Source organism: Gossypium hirsutum, chromosome A09 (genome assembly GCF_007990345.1).
Source record: "Gossypium hirsutum isolate 1008001.06 chromosome A09, Gossypium_hirsutum_v2.1, whole genome shotgun sequence".
Lineage (NCBI taxonomy): Eukaryota > Viridiplantae > Streptophyta > Magnoliopsida > Malvales > Malvaceae > Gossypium > Gossypium hirsutum.
Window position 1 is genome coordinate 67265083 of NC_053432.1, and position 13704 is coordinate 67278786.

General features: G+C 34.9%; 2 protein-coding genes across 2 annotated transcripts; one reads left to right on the forward strand and one right to left on the reverse strand.

The window, feature by feature from the left end:
* Positions 1-5957: 5957 nt before the first annotated feature.
* On the forward strand, positions 5958-10046 carry LOC107889240 (NADH--cytochrome b5 reductase 1). Its single transcript, XM_016813592.2, has 9 exons — positions 5958-6325; positions 7039-7180; positions 7258-7348; positions 7450-7527; positions 8228-8308; positions 8433-8522; positions 8644-8709; positions 9542-9628; positions 9701-10046. The coding sequence occupies exons 1-9, from the start codon at positions 6217-6219 to the stop codon at positions 9791-9793; spliced, it is 837 nt and encodes a 278-aa protein (XP_016669081.1). The 5' UTR covers positions 5958-6216; the 3' UTR covers positions 9794-10046.
* Positions 10047-10081: 35 nt separating this feature from the next.
* On the reverse strand, positions 10082-11782 carry LOC107890070 (geranylgeranyl diphosphate reductase, chloroplastic). Its single transcript, XM_016814585.2, has one exon. It carries the CDS (start codon positions 11478-11480, stop codon positions 10107-10109), a length of 1374 nt encoding a protein of 457 aa, XP_016670074.2. The 5' UTR covers positions 11481-11782; the 3' UTR covers positions 10082-10106.
* Between the last annotated feature and the right edge of the window lie 1922 nt (positions 11783-13704).

Genomic DNA, 13704 nt, shown 5'->3' on the forward strand with positions numbered 1-13704 from the left:
TTCGCATCTATTCCCCGATAGCCGTCGATACTTTCTATCGCCCTAAACTTCTCTTCAATCCATTTCCATTTCTCCTCAAACTGCTTTGGTAACTCCTCCTTCATCTTGTCTTTCTTCGCTACTTCATCGAAGTCCGAGACAACCAGATTATCGTCAGGACTAGAACCAGATCTGCCCTGAAGGTTCTTCGGTATTGAAGCGTCACCTTGAAAGTGCTGAGGCCTAATCGAAACAGAAGATCTTCGTGGATGTGGTTCAATCTGAATTTGCGCTTGCGGAGGCGTGTATCCTGGAGAAAAAGTGGCTCATCATTGTTTCCTTCTTCATCGCAAACCACAGGATTTTTCCCTTTATCCACTCCCTTGGTTATTAATTGCGTCAATTTAGTCATTAGTTCATCCTGAGACTCCTTCATCTTTTGTGCCATGTCTTTCTGGATCTTTTCCATATGTTCTTTCATTTGCACCTGTAACTGGTCTTGCATCTCTTTTTGCGTTTGCTCCAGTTTCTCTAATCTTTGATCCATTTCTTTGGCTTTGCGACGAGTACCGTAAGGATGTTTGGTTGATTGGTTTTCCAGATTAGCTGAAATAATTTTACATAATTAGGGTCACTTCGTGAAAATCTAATGCATATGATGCAATGTAATGCAGATGCATGAAATGAATGCCTAAAGAGACGTTGATTCTGATTCAATTACATTTAGGAAACTTTTCTAGAAAGTAAATTCCCTTACATAAAATGGATACATGTACGACCTTACCCTCATATTCCAAGAAACAACATCGATTTTTTCTTCATCCGCATGTTTGAGGTAATCTCACCAATAGATGCCATTGCTAGCTCATTTTCTTGATCTTGGTCGCGATCCATCATCTGCCCATCTTCATAAGGCTCGTCAGCTTGTTGAAGGCTTTTGGACAATCGTCTCGAATCCCCAGGCCACCAAGCAAGGTCACGAACTCTTCCATCGCCATTCTTGTGTTTCTCAGAATATGTTTGGGAAGTCGTATTGTTTTCCACTTTATCAAGGAATTCGTATTCCATGACAAGCTTTCTAATTTAGTAATTGGATTTGAATCCATATCTCTTTCCTAAGATGCAAATGCAATGTAATGCAATCATAATCAAAACACAACAAGAAGGGTTAGTACAAAACATAAGCAAGCACAGAAAACAAAAAGTACCTAATCGGGTAGATAATAGGGGTTTGGAGTGGCTCTACCTAGGTTAAGTTCCTAAGTCTACTATATGAGGGTTGGTTCTAAAGTAAGGGTACCCGAACCAGCAGATTCCTCGATCCTCACCCATTATAGGCTCATACGGACTGAGTTCAGTTCAGGGGAATACATTTCCCTATGGCCATGCGGAGATGAAAATCTCACGAAGACATAGGTACGGATGTATCCCGAAAGCGATTCACTATCCCATGCGGAGGTGAAAACCTCACGAAGGCGTAGCTTCTCACTCCCACTTAAAAGGGTATGACCAACGGTCATGCAATGCAATGTGCAAAAATAAATCTGAACTTAAACACAGCAATTATGAATCACAATGACGAAGATCATAATAAAGATAAATAAAAATACAATGAAAGGATCGTATATTTAAACTAGGTTTTTGATTTTTGACAAAAAGACAAAAAGTAATCAACTCATGGCTTGACTCTCGTGTTTCGTCCCCAGCGGAGTCGCCAAGCTGTTGACACCATTTTTTGGATGAAAAAAACGGGATCGACTTGGGTTTTGACGAAAACGAAAAAACGGGAGTCGCCACCAATCCTTTTTAATGAGGTGTGATTGGATCACCTCAAAAACTGGTTGTTTCTAATAAATGATTTAATTTTATTAAAACAACAATTTTGGTCCACGAAATTCAGAAAACGGGTTCGGGAGTCGGTTACGTACGAGGAAGGATTAGCACCCTCATAACACCCAAAATTGGTACCTAGTTGATTAGTTAATGTCTTGATGTCGAAAATTGATAACTTAAAATAATTTTAAAAAAAATACGATCCTTGATTAAAACGTTAAGAGAAAATTTTTTGAGAAAAGAAGCACATTTCACGTTAATTGAGAAATAGACGTCATATCCAGTGAGTTAGGATACAATGTCTCGAATTCTCGATGCGTAAAAATGCTTATTTAAAAGACATTTTAGCTATCTCGGATTTAAAAAAGAAGATCACGACCAGTAAATTAGGACGCGATTTTTTTAATTCCCGATATCATTTAAAACTTGAGTTTTAAAAAAAATTCGTGCAATAAAGTTTAAAAGAATATTCAATTGTTTAAATCAAATGAAGAAATCGCAACCCAATACGTTAGGGCACAATTTCTCAAAATATTAAACATTGAATACTGCATTTATTTCGAAAAAAAAACCTCGTCTCGAGAAAACAACGTGTCGCATCCAATGCGTTAGGACACAACGTATTGAATTCTCGATAACGAGCTTTTTTATCATTTTTAAAAGAGTAATCTCGATTATTTAAATTCAACGAAGAAAATCGGAACCCAATACGTTAGGGCTCGATTCTCTCGAAGTTCTAAATACCGAGTATTACTCATATTTTTAAAATTTCTTCTTTTTTGAAATCTAGATAAAAATAGTTGTAATGGAATAACAATAATGATGATGTAATTAAAATAATACAAGCAAAGGCTACGAAGTAAAATAAATACAGAGACAAACTAATATAATATACAATCACAAGCATATAAGCAATAAAATTAAAACATTCATTCTAACTAATGAAAATGTAAATGAAGAAATGAACAAAGAAAATGTATAAAACTATAAAAAAATAAAACATACATATATGTGTATATACATAAAATTATGGAAATATAACAAATATATGTATGTACATATTTTAAAATCATTATAAAATATATATATAAGTAAACATATACATATATACGTATGTAACTATCATAAAATATAAAAAGTATATATATAGATACATATATATATATATGAGTCATAGAATATAAATAACATATATAAGATACATATTTAAAATATGAAGAATGTAAGTATATATATATTTATGAGAATAGAATACATATATAGACATGTATATAGATATGTATAAAGTTACGAAATATAAAATATAAGGGTATTAATATGTGTATATATATAGACAGATAGATAGATCATAAAAAAAATATGGATATTATATATATATATATATATATATAACATGTAAACGCATATATGTATATATAACAAAGATTCCGAATAAAAAATAAATGAACAACTTAATAATAACAGTAATAATATTATTTTATAAAAAAGGGAAATAAACAATAACAAAAGGACTAAATTAAACATTGAAACAAGATTTGGGGTTTAAAATTGCAAATAAAAGGTTCAAGGGCTGGAATGAATCATGCGCAAAGTGCAAAGGACTGATCGGACAATATGCCCAAGTCCTGAGGCACAACATTCGTACGCTGATTAAATTGAATCATGAAGAAATTTCGTGGGGCCAAATTAAAGAAAATAAATAAACAAGCAAAAGGACTAAATTAAAACAATCAACAACGAGGAAGGGCCAAGGGCATAAATAGCCCACTTCATGAAAACGCGCGGATCCCCTCCTACCGGGTCGGGTCGCACGCGGGTCCAGAGGCAGAACGACGTCGTTTTGACGCCCATATGCAGTCACAAAACGGCGCCGTTTCTATGGGGTTATTTAAACCCAAATTTTTTTGATATCCTTCATTTTAGCCACCCTCTTTTAAGAAAAAATTCAGAAATCCCTCCTTTCCTCTCCAAAAATGGCCGGCCTTTGGATTGCCATAGCGCCGCCGCGCCACCGCTGCGCCCGCCGCACCACCACCATCTCCGACGGCCGACGAAGCGCCAGATCGGCGTTTGAAACTCCGTCACAGTGAGTTTTTCTCTTTTTTCTTTATATTTTCGTTAAATAAAAATAAAAAATAAAAACAACGATAAAAATAAAAATGGAAGATTGAAATCAGAAAACAAAACTTGGAAATCACCTTGGAGAAATCTTTTTATTGTATTGTTGATAGTAATTCTTTTTTTGGTTACAATCGTCGAAAAAAAGAAAGAAAAAAAAACCAAAAAAACCCCCTTAGATCTGTTTTTTTCGTGGCTTTATAGCCGATCTACAATGTATTTTTTTATCTATTTTTTCCTACTGTTTTACACTATTTCTTGCGTGTTTGCAGGAGTGGTTGAGCGGTGGAGCAGGTGGAGGTTGTGGCGCCGGTCAGAGGGCAGGTGGACGAAGGGACAGTGGCGTCTGATTTGGAAATTTTATTTTTCTGATTTGTGTTTTCCAGGCTAGGGTTAGATTTGGGCTAGGGACTTTGGGCTTGTTATTTGGGTTCTTGTTTTGTGTTTAATTGGGCCTCGGGCAAAATGGCCTGTAACAGTTACCATTAATCATTTACTACTATTTGTGAATAAATTATTATTATGTGTTAAGGTAAATAAGAAGAAAGTGGAGAGGATGGTGGTTTACACAGGGAAGAGAAAGTGCTCATTTGAAAAGTTGAGTTTTTAATGGAAGGTTAGGTTAAGTATTAGTATTTAAGAGAGTCTTGCTTCCCTTGAAGAAGGGTATGATAGTTATATGTAAGGTTGGTTTCTAGTGTTTAGAAGTTTGAATATGTGTTTGTGTTGGGGGAGGGCTCTTGTCATGATATACTCCTCGAGGGTGTCAGATTAACAATATTTCTTCATTATTTAAGTTAGTGATGTGATGGAGATACGGGGTATGTGAGTATTAAATATCAATTGTCTTATTAGGTGATAATTGTAAGATGACAAATTAATTTAAGGGAATGAGAGGGTTCTCGTCATGGTATACCCCTTAAGTGTGTCAGGTTGACAATATTTCTTTATTTAAGTTAGTGATGTGACTTGATGTGATGGAGGTACGGGGCATATGAGTGTTAGATATCAGTTATTTTGCTAGGTGATAATTGTCATCTGACAAATTAGTATAGTTTGACATAGACTCGCTTTTCTCTCTCACATTTTTATTTTGTATAAATATTCTATTTGTCCTTCTTAACGGTTAAAAAACGTAATTTTAAGTAGAAATTTCGTTTCTCTCAAGGGATTTTTATAATTTTGTTTTTGAGTTTATGTGCTTGGTTTTTATTTTGTGGACTTTTATTGAACTTATCTTTTATTATATTTGTTTTGGGATTTTATGAGGAAATATGAATTTTTTTTTTTGTACAGATTCATTCTTGATTAGAAGTATTTATAAAATTTTGTTGGGTTTTATTGTTATTGAATTTGATGATTTTGTGTTGTTCTTTATTGAATAGTAAGCATTTAAAGGAGAAGAGAGAAAAAGAAAGAGAGAAAAAGAGAGAGAAAAAAAAGGGGGAAAGTTAAAAGAAAATCTAGAGTGACAATAAACTTTTTCTCTTAATATTTAGATTGAGTTTATATACTAAAGTTGTCATTGTTGAAAGGAATTTATCTAAATACCACGTTAATCTGAACATGATTAGTCTTAGATCATAAAATGGATGAATGATTATAAAAAAAATTACATTTAATTCGTAAAAATTACATTGATTCAAGAATTTTATATTCACAGCAGTGTCAAGATTTTGAAATATAGAGATAAAAGCTTAATAGCATATCTTTAGATAATATAAGATTTGAGAGGCGAAAGCCATTAGTACTTGGCATTCTCAACCTCTCCAAAATTGAAGGTTCTAATTAAAATGTTTTCATTACATTTAATTAAGTATGATCCAATAATGGTCGAAACATAACATTTATATTTATGTATATATAATTAAAACCAATTATACCAAAATGTTTTTGTAAACACACTTTAAAAATGTTATTTTTGCTTCATAAGATTTTTTAATGGCTAGAAAATTTAAGCAATTTTACTTTGACCCGACATCCAAAATAAATGCAAAATAGCGAAAAAGTCCTCTATTTTGGGCTCCCAAAATATAAATTTGCAGACACCATGGCATTATTTTTCCAATACGGAGACGCCACGTGTGACGACACTGAACCCGAGCTGCTATCTTCTACATCCGACACCAGTTAAGGAGCAAATCTCCAGTTGACCAAACCAAAACTTTCAATAAAGGACGAATCTTAAACAGAACAGAACTGGGATCTGCTATAAAATCCTTTTATAATCTGTCTTTTCGTAGTTCCAAAACATTGGGTCTGAAAAAATTTAAAAGAGAGAAAAAAATGGAGCATTTTCAATCGCACAGGGTAGAAATAGTAAGCATAGCTGTTGCCGTGGCTACTGTTGGTGCTGCTACTGCTTACTATTTATATGTTTCCAAGAAACCCAAAGGTAGAAAATTTTTTCCCTTTAATTCTCGTTTTCTATATAAAATAATGATTGTGTTTCTGATGAATTTGTTTTTGGGGTTTTGCGTTAATGAAATGGGATTCCTTTACAATTTGATTACTTGTGCTATTGGGATGTTTATTTTCTATAATTTTCATTTCCTCAAATAAATTGCAGAAAGCGTTGTATATTTTTATTTTTTGTTTAAATTGTTGAAGTATTTATTGGTTTTTCATTTGTAAGAAGTAAACTAGTAAGATACGGAGCGGAGTCTTGTTCTTGTGGTTGAATTGAAACCAATGCTACTTGTCTAATTGGAGCATAAAGCTGACAACGTTTTAAGATCAAATAAGTTCAAGAGAATATCTAACTGGATGGCAGCAATGGAATACTGTCTTAAGCTCTTCAGTAGCAATATTTTCCAGTTAGTAGTTTAGAAATTGCTGAATTCCCAATTTTTTTTATCTAGTAAACATGAAGTATTTCATCTCCAAGCAGCTCTCTAATGCTTCCCATTTTTAAATATTCAGCTTCTTCATTAATAACTTGTTATTTTTTATCCTAGATTAACTCTTTTTCTTTTTCCCCTTTTCTGGTGGTAGCTTTGTTTTCTTTTCAATCTCTTCATGCACCTTGTTTGAGTTTTGAGAATGTAACCTGTAAAATTGTTATGTCCTCATTGTTAGTAAATTGATTAATGCCTGATGTTCGGACAGTTTGCTTGGACCCGGAAGAATTCAAAGAATTCAAACTTGTAAAACGCACTCAACTCAGTTACAATGTGGCTAAGTTTAAGTTTGCTCTTCCCACACCAACATCGGTTTTGGGGCTTCCAATTGGACAACATATGAGTTGCAGGTTTGCCTCTGGACTGACTGTTCGAGGATCTTTTACTTAAAATGTTGCACATTTTTAATTTCGTTTTTCTTAAACAGAGGAAAAGATCAGAATGGCGACGATGTTGTCAAGCCATATACTCCAACAACTTTGGATTCAGATTTAGGGTACTTTGAACTAGTCATAAAGGTTTACATTCAGCAAGCAATTGATGCTTTGCACACTGTCATCGTGTAATTTTTTTCCTTCTTGCTTACAATGACACATAATTTAGTTTTCATGATCTTTAGATGTACCCTCAAGGAAGGATGTCCCACCACTTCCGGGAGATGCAGGAAGGTGATTACTTAGCTGTTAAGGGACCCAAGGTATGTTTCTTTGATACTATATCACATTATGTTACAAATACTATTTTGTTGTTTCAAAACCCAGTTGTAGCTCCATCATATAAGATACTAATGTCAAAAACAAATTGGTAGAATGCAGTCTTAACCTGTAAAATCGTGATCTTTTAACATTTAATAGTTTCAGATTCTTTCTTAAAGAACGATCTTCGATTTTAAAAGAAAATCGAATTAGTAGTAAACACAGTAAATTTACGTATCTTTTATTTTTTATATCTTGGATTGCGGCATAAGTTGGCTTTAGAAGTGGTATTTTTCACAAACACATGTGTCGGTCCCATTCTCTATTCCCAGCACCATGTTTGAGGACTGCTTTTTTATTTCAGCGTTTTCCATTATCTATTTCACCCTTTTCTCATTATCTATTTCTTTCCCCCCTTTTAGTTCCTTAGAAGTGTTTGACAGATCAGTTCACTCTAGATAAAAACCCTGCCCCTTAGAAGTGTTTGGCAACACAGGTTTTTAGAAAAAAGTGCATACTGCACTTGGTGTTTAGTACATTTCGTGGGTGAATTAAGGTGACCTTTCTTGCAATTTTGAAGCATGTCTTAATGTGTCATATACATTTGTCTCCTAGGAGAGATGTCATAGGAATCATATGTTCAATGGTAAATCCATGTTAAAAGAACAGCTAATAGTTGATTTACCTATTGGATGCTTTCAGGGACGCTTCAAGTATCAACCTGGCCAAGTTAGAGCATTTGGTATGCTGGCTGGGGGCACTGGCATCACCCCGATGTTCCAGGTTTTTTATTTTAGAATCTATGAGCTCAGCTACTTCGGATGACTTTTTGTCTTCTCACCTTGCTCAAGACTTTATTGTTAATTTTTCATTTAATAATTGCTTAACTTTCTCACATGTTTTTCAGGTTGCTAGAGCCATATTGGAAAACCCGAAAGACAAGACTGACATTCATCTTATTTATGCCAATGTCGCTTATGAGGACATTCTGTTAAAGGTGGGTTCTGTTTCTTTCTTGTTTAATAAAAAATCGCACATCTGAAAATGCTCAGAACTTGGGGCAACAATTCTATTTTCTGATAGGGGCAATCTAATACAAATTCAATTTTGTTTTTCAGGAAGAGCTGGATGAGCTCACCAGTAGATATCCCAATCGTATGAGCGTGTACTATGTTCTGAATCAGGTATACAAGTCAAACATTGTTTTATTTGTACTTTATTATTCCTTTTTCTTTTCTAGTTGAGCTGTTTTTCCACTGTCTGCATTTTTTGTTTCAATTTAGAAATGAGAAATCCAGCATTTGATATGCCAGTTTCTCGTCTCTGTTTCCTAGTTGCTTGTTTAAGATTATTTTATGAGAAATAATTTGTCTCCTCAAGTTTGTACCATCTCCGTTAGCAGTCATAGTTCTAACTGGGAGAGCTAAGGAGTCACAGTTTAGTTATATTGGCATACTATATTACTGGGACTTAGCGTATCATGTGTGTATCCTTGTTTCAAGGTTTTTCCATGTATTTGGAGGAACCATGGAGAGTCACACTTCTGTACCTATGTCTATGCACCGGACATTGGTGTCGGAAAAAGATACTTAGAGAAAAAGGGAGGGTTGTAGCAACATAGCCAGAATAAGACCTAGAACATAATTGCCGGAGGAGGTTAGGCTTATGAATATTCTTCCTCTAAACTTCTCAGTTCAAAAGTCATAAACTAGTGTGGTTTTAAACAAATGACATACCCTACTAAGTTGCTCATAAAATTTCTTTACATCCACAACTTAAAAGATTTTGATTCTCTAAAACTAAAAAGAGAAATCATTTTTCTTCGAAATCCGAGAAATAGTTTTTGATCGACTTAAGTAGTTTGTGCAACAAATACTGATCAGCTTTGATTTCCTTGGCATCCATTCTCAGTTTTAGTTGTTTCAAGGTGTAAACAACCCATATAAACCTCTTGTTGCATGAGGTATTTTAAACTTGCAGCTAATATTTATTTTATGTTAAAACATCATGGTGCAGCCTCCTGAAGGATGGGATGGTGGAGTTGGGTTCATATCCAAGGAAATGATTCAAGTCCACTGCCCTGCTCCTGCTGAAGATATTAAGGTAATATTTAGTTCACCCACACTTTCTTTGAATGTGATGCTTGATCAGTGATTGATTGGTTGATGAATACAGATATTGAGGTGTGGACCGCCTCCGATGAACAAGGCTATGGCTGCCCATCTTGAAGCTCTCGGGTACATTTCCGAAATGCAATTCCAGTTTTAAGTCTCCGCTCTAACGTCATTGATGGCCAGTAATTTTATTAAATGAACTCAACAAGTAATGCCCAAATCACCAAAAGAAACTCGGATCTTTGGTTTGTGATATGGTTTAGACTTGAGGCTCACAGCTTTACTGCTAAAATAATCGTTGGGATGGAGAGAACATTTCAGATTTTATGCTGTATTATTCATCACAGCTGTTTACAAGCAAAATTTTGCTCTAAAAATATATATATAAAATATGAAAGATTTCGGTACCGATGTTGAAATAAATTAAGGGAAGAGTATATTGTTTGAGTTAATAACAAAATTTGCATTTATTCATGAAAAAGTTGCAAGTTGAAGGCAGCCATGTCTCTACCAACAATCTTACATCTCATTAAACTCCCAAAAGTACCGAAAACCATCTTAAGATCTTCCCATCTATCTCCCTTCGCTAACTTCTTATACAAGTAACTATCAAAAGTCATCCTTTGCACATACTCACTCCCACAAACTTCAACCAATGCTTCCCTTGCCTCATTACTCCCATAAAACACCCTTTGCAACAAATCCAAGAACCTAAATGTACTCACATACTTTTTGTCCCATTCCATCAAATACTCCCTTTTCAAATCATCTTCACTTATCATCCATTCTCCACCCTCCGATGCTCTTACTATTCCTTCCCCACACATCCTCCCCGATTTGGCCGCAAAATAAATGCCTTCACCTGAGCACTTCGTAACATACCCCGCCGCGTCCCCTACTAGTGCCACGCGTCCTCTTACTCTTACCGGTCGGGGATGTTCCGGGATTGGGTGGGCCTCCACTTTGATCACTTTTCCTCCCTTGATCTTGTTTTTAACCCTTTGTTTGATCCCTCGCTGGTACATTTTAATATCCTGTTTCCCGCACACCGTCCCAGTCCCCACTGCCACGTGGTCGCATTTGGGGAATACCCACGCGTAAAAATCGGGTGACACGTCATTTCCCACGTACATTTCCGCGAGGTTTTGGTAATACTCCATTTTCTCGTCTGGTAATCTGATTCGCTCTTGGAATGCTATGGCGCACGTGTAGTTGCCGGCTTTTATGAATTTAGCCACTTTGCTGTTGGCTCCGTCGGCGCCGACGATCACATCGACGGCTAGGGTTTTACGGGAGTTGTTGACTGTGTGGTGGATGATGTAGGGAGACAAGGAGGAGGCAGGGATTTCGAGATGGGTGACGAGGGAAGGGATTAGTTGGGCGCCGGCGGATTCGGCCCGGGTGCGGAGGAAGGCATCGAGGACCTCGCGGCGGAGCATGGGGATGGATTCGTGGGCGCGAAGGGATTTGGATCCGAAATCGACGGTAAGATTTGAGGGGGAAATGATTTTCATCTTGGTGACGTGGCGGTCGATGAGGTGGTGAGGGATGGAGAATTCATCGACCATGCAGAGAGGGATAGCGCCGCCGCAGGGTTTGGCGGTGGAAGGGCTACGTTCGAAGAGAAACGTCTCGATTCCGCCTGAAGCTAGGGCTTCCGCGGCGGAGGAGCCAGCTGGACCTCCACCTATCACGGCGACCCGGAGTTTTCGGCCGTTAAGGTGGGGATGGGCAGCTGAGACAGTTAAACGCCGGGGTTTAAGAAAACAGGGTTTATGTTTTTTGATCGAGAGCTGAGAAGATGGGGTTTTGAGAGGGTTTTGGAGTTGGGACGCTGCCATTTTTGTGTTTTGGAAGCTGAACCCTAATCTTGGAGTAAAGAGAGGGAGAGAGTGAAAAAGCTTGGGTCTTGGTTTAACTTCAGTGTTTTCGATTCACATTGGTTTTAACATCAATTAGTGAGTTGTGGGGGTTGGTGTAGTGTAGATTAGTGAGGTTACTTTTTGTTTGTTTATATTAAAAAATTACACTCTTAACAAAGTCGTTGTTGCTTTTGATTTTTGTAATAATAAGATGCTCTTTACTCTGGTAGTGGATGCAAAATAGCAGATAAGCCAAAGAAATAAACAAAAATTTTCATTCTGCAGTAGCAAGTACTAGTGCTTGGAAGCAGCATTTTCATGGCACATTAACATTGCAGATTTGCAGTTCCATGTGTTTTTGGAAAATATTTTCTGATTTTTAGTGTTTGTTTAAAATGAAAAATAGCTTAGAGATTGCTTAATATTATTATATTAATAACAAATTTTTATTTATATTTATATTTATAATATTTAAAAATAATAATATATTAATATAAAACATTATAATTTTTAGTATTATCAACTATACATATTTAATTATCTATATCTAATTATTTAATATTTTTTAAAAACATTATAATTTTATAATATTCTTTTTATATTATTGAAAATTTTTTATTATTAATATTTTAATAATAAATATTTATTACAATTATAAATATATTAATAATAAATGTTTTATCGTATAAAGGTTAAAATCTACCATAAGTCCATATGTATTCTTCACAAATTCGAAATTTAGTGCATGTACTATTATTTTCAAGAATTTAATTTCTCTACCTTTAAGATTTAAAAATAAAGTTAAATTGTTAACAATGTTAATTTTTTTGTCAATTTTTTTAATGTCACTTTTTTAAGTAAAAAATATTTGGTATTCATATAACTAAAAAATAATTTTATAATGAAGATAAATTTAACAAAATATTTTAAAAAATGCTAACAACTGAACCTGAATTTTGATATCTAAAAAGTAGAACTAGCCCAAAAATAAAAAATACATGGACTAAATTTTAAATTTACGAAGAGTATAAAGACCTATGACATATTTTAATCTAGTATAAAAATATGTATTTGATGCGGTCGTTGAGAGCACAAAAAATATCCTATTCCCTATTAAACAATAAAAAAGAATAGTAAAGGGGAAGTAAGGTCGAATCCTCAAAGACCGGATTGCATGAATGCTTGTTTCTCGAAATCCTGGGCAGAATTGTGCCCAAGAAAACCTGCGTTCCTAAAAAAATAAAAATAAAAAACAGATTTTTAAAGTTTTGATCTGAGAGTGAAATAAAATAAAAACGAAATTAAAAGTTGAATTGAAATTTCAGAAATTAAAAGTAAAAATAAAGTTGAGTAAAATATTTATTATGGTGGATTTCCAGCTTCCGGTTGTCTTGATTCACCTTGGGTTCGATCCTTGGCTTTTAAGTGACCTTTCTCAAGTAGATTAAGCCAGTTATAGTGGAAGAGGACGTCTACGACTACCAGCTCCAAGAATTTAGACTTAAGATTTGGCAGAACCTGACTCTAACCAATAATTACTTTTGTGGGACTATCTTCTGCTAGATCATTACTTCCCAATGGCGAATACCACGCCATTCATTTTGTCTCTTGGACTCACCAACCTCTAACGCAGAAAGCCAACGAACCGACTGTGCAACCTTCCCTAAACGTACAAAGTGGCCGTTCCTTGCACAAGTAGAAAAGATCACCTATTAAGGGACATGGACGGAAGCGTTAGCCCCGTAATGCGGAGAAGCGATGAATACCCTGTTGAGAAGGCTAGGTGCAGATTCTAAGTCACATGAACCTTTTTGGGGAATTTTGACAACCTTCGGCTATATTAGATTTAGTGACTCATGATTTTTGGGGAAAAACTAAAAATAATAGAAAGTGAATTTTTATTGAGAGAAAATATGGAAAGAACAAAAAGACTAAATTTATGGGGGGAGAGTATTTACAGCAAAAGATGGACAAAATTTATGTCACTTCATCCCCTATTTATAGTACTAAGAAACCTAATCTATTCCTAATTAAATTCTAAAAGATAAATACAAATAAATAAAGATAATTAAAGATAATTAAAGATAAATAAAAATAAATCCTAAATTTAAATCTAAATAATTATCCTTAATAATTATCCTAATATAATAAAACATTAAATAGAGTCTCGTGATATAAAATCTCTTCTTTTTCACTTTTGCCC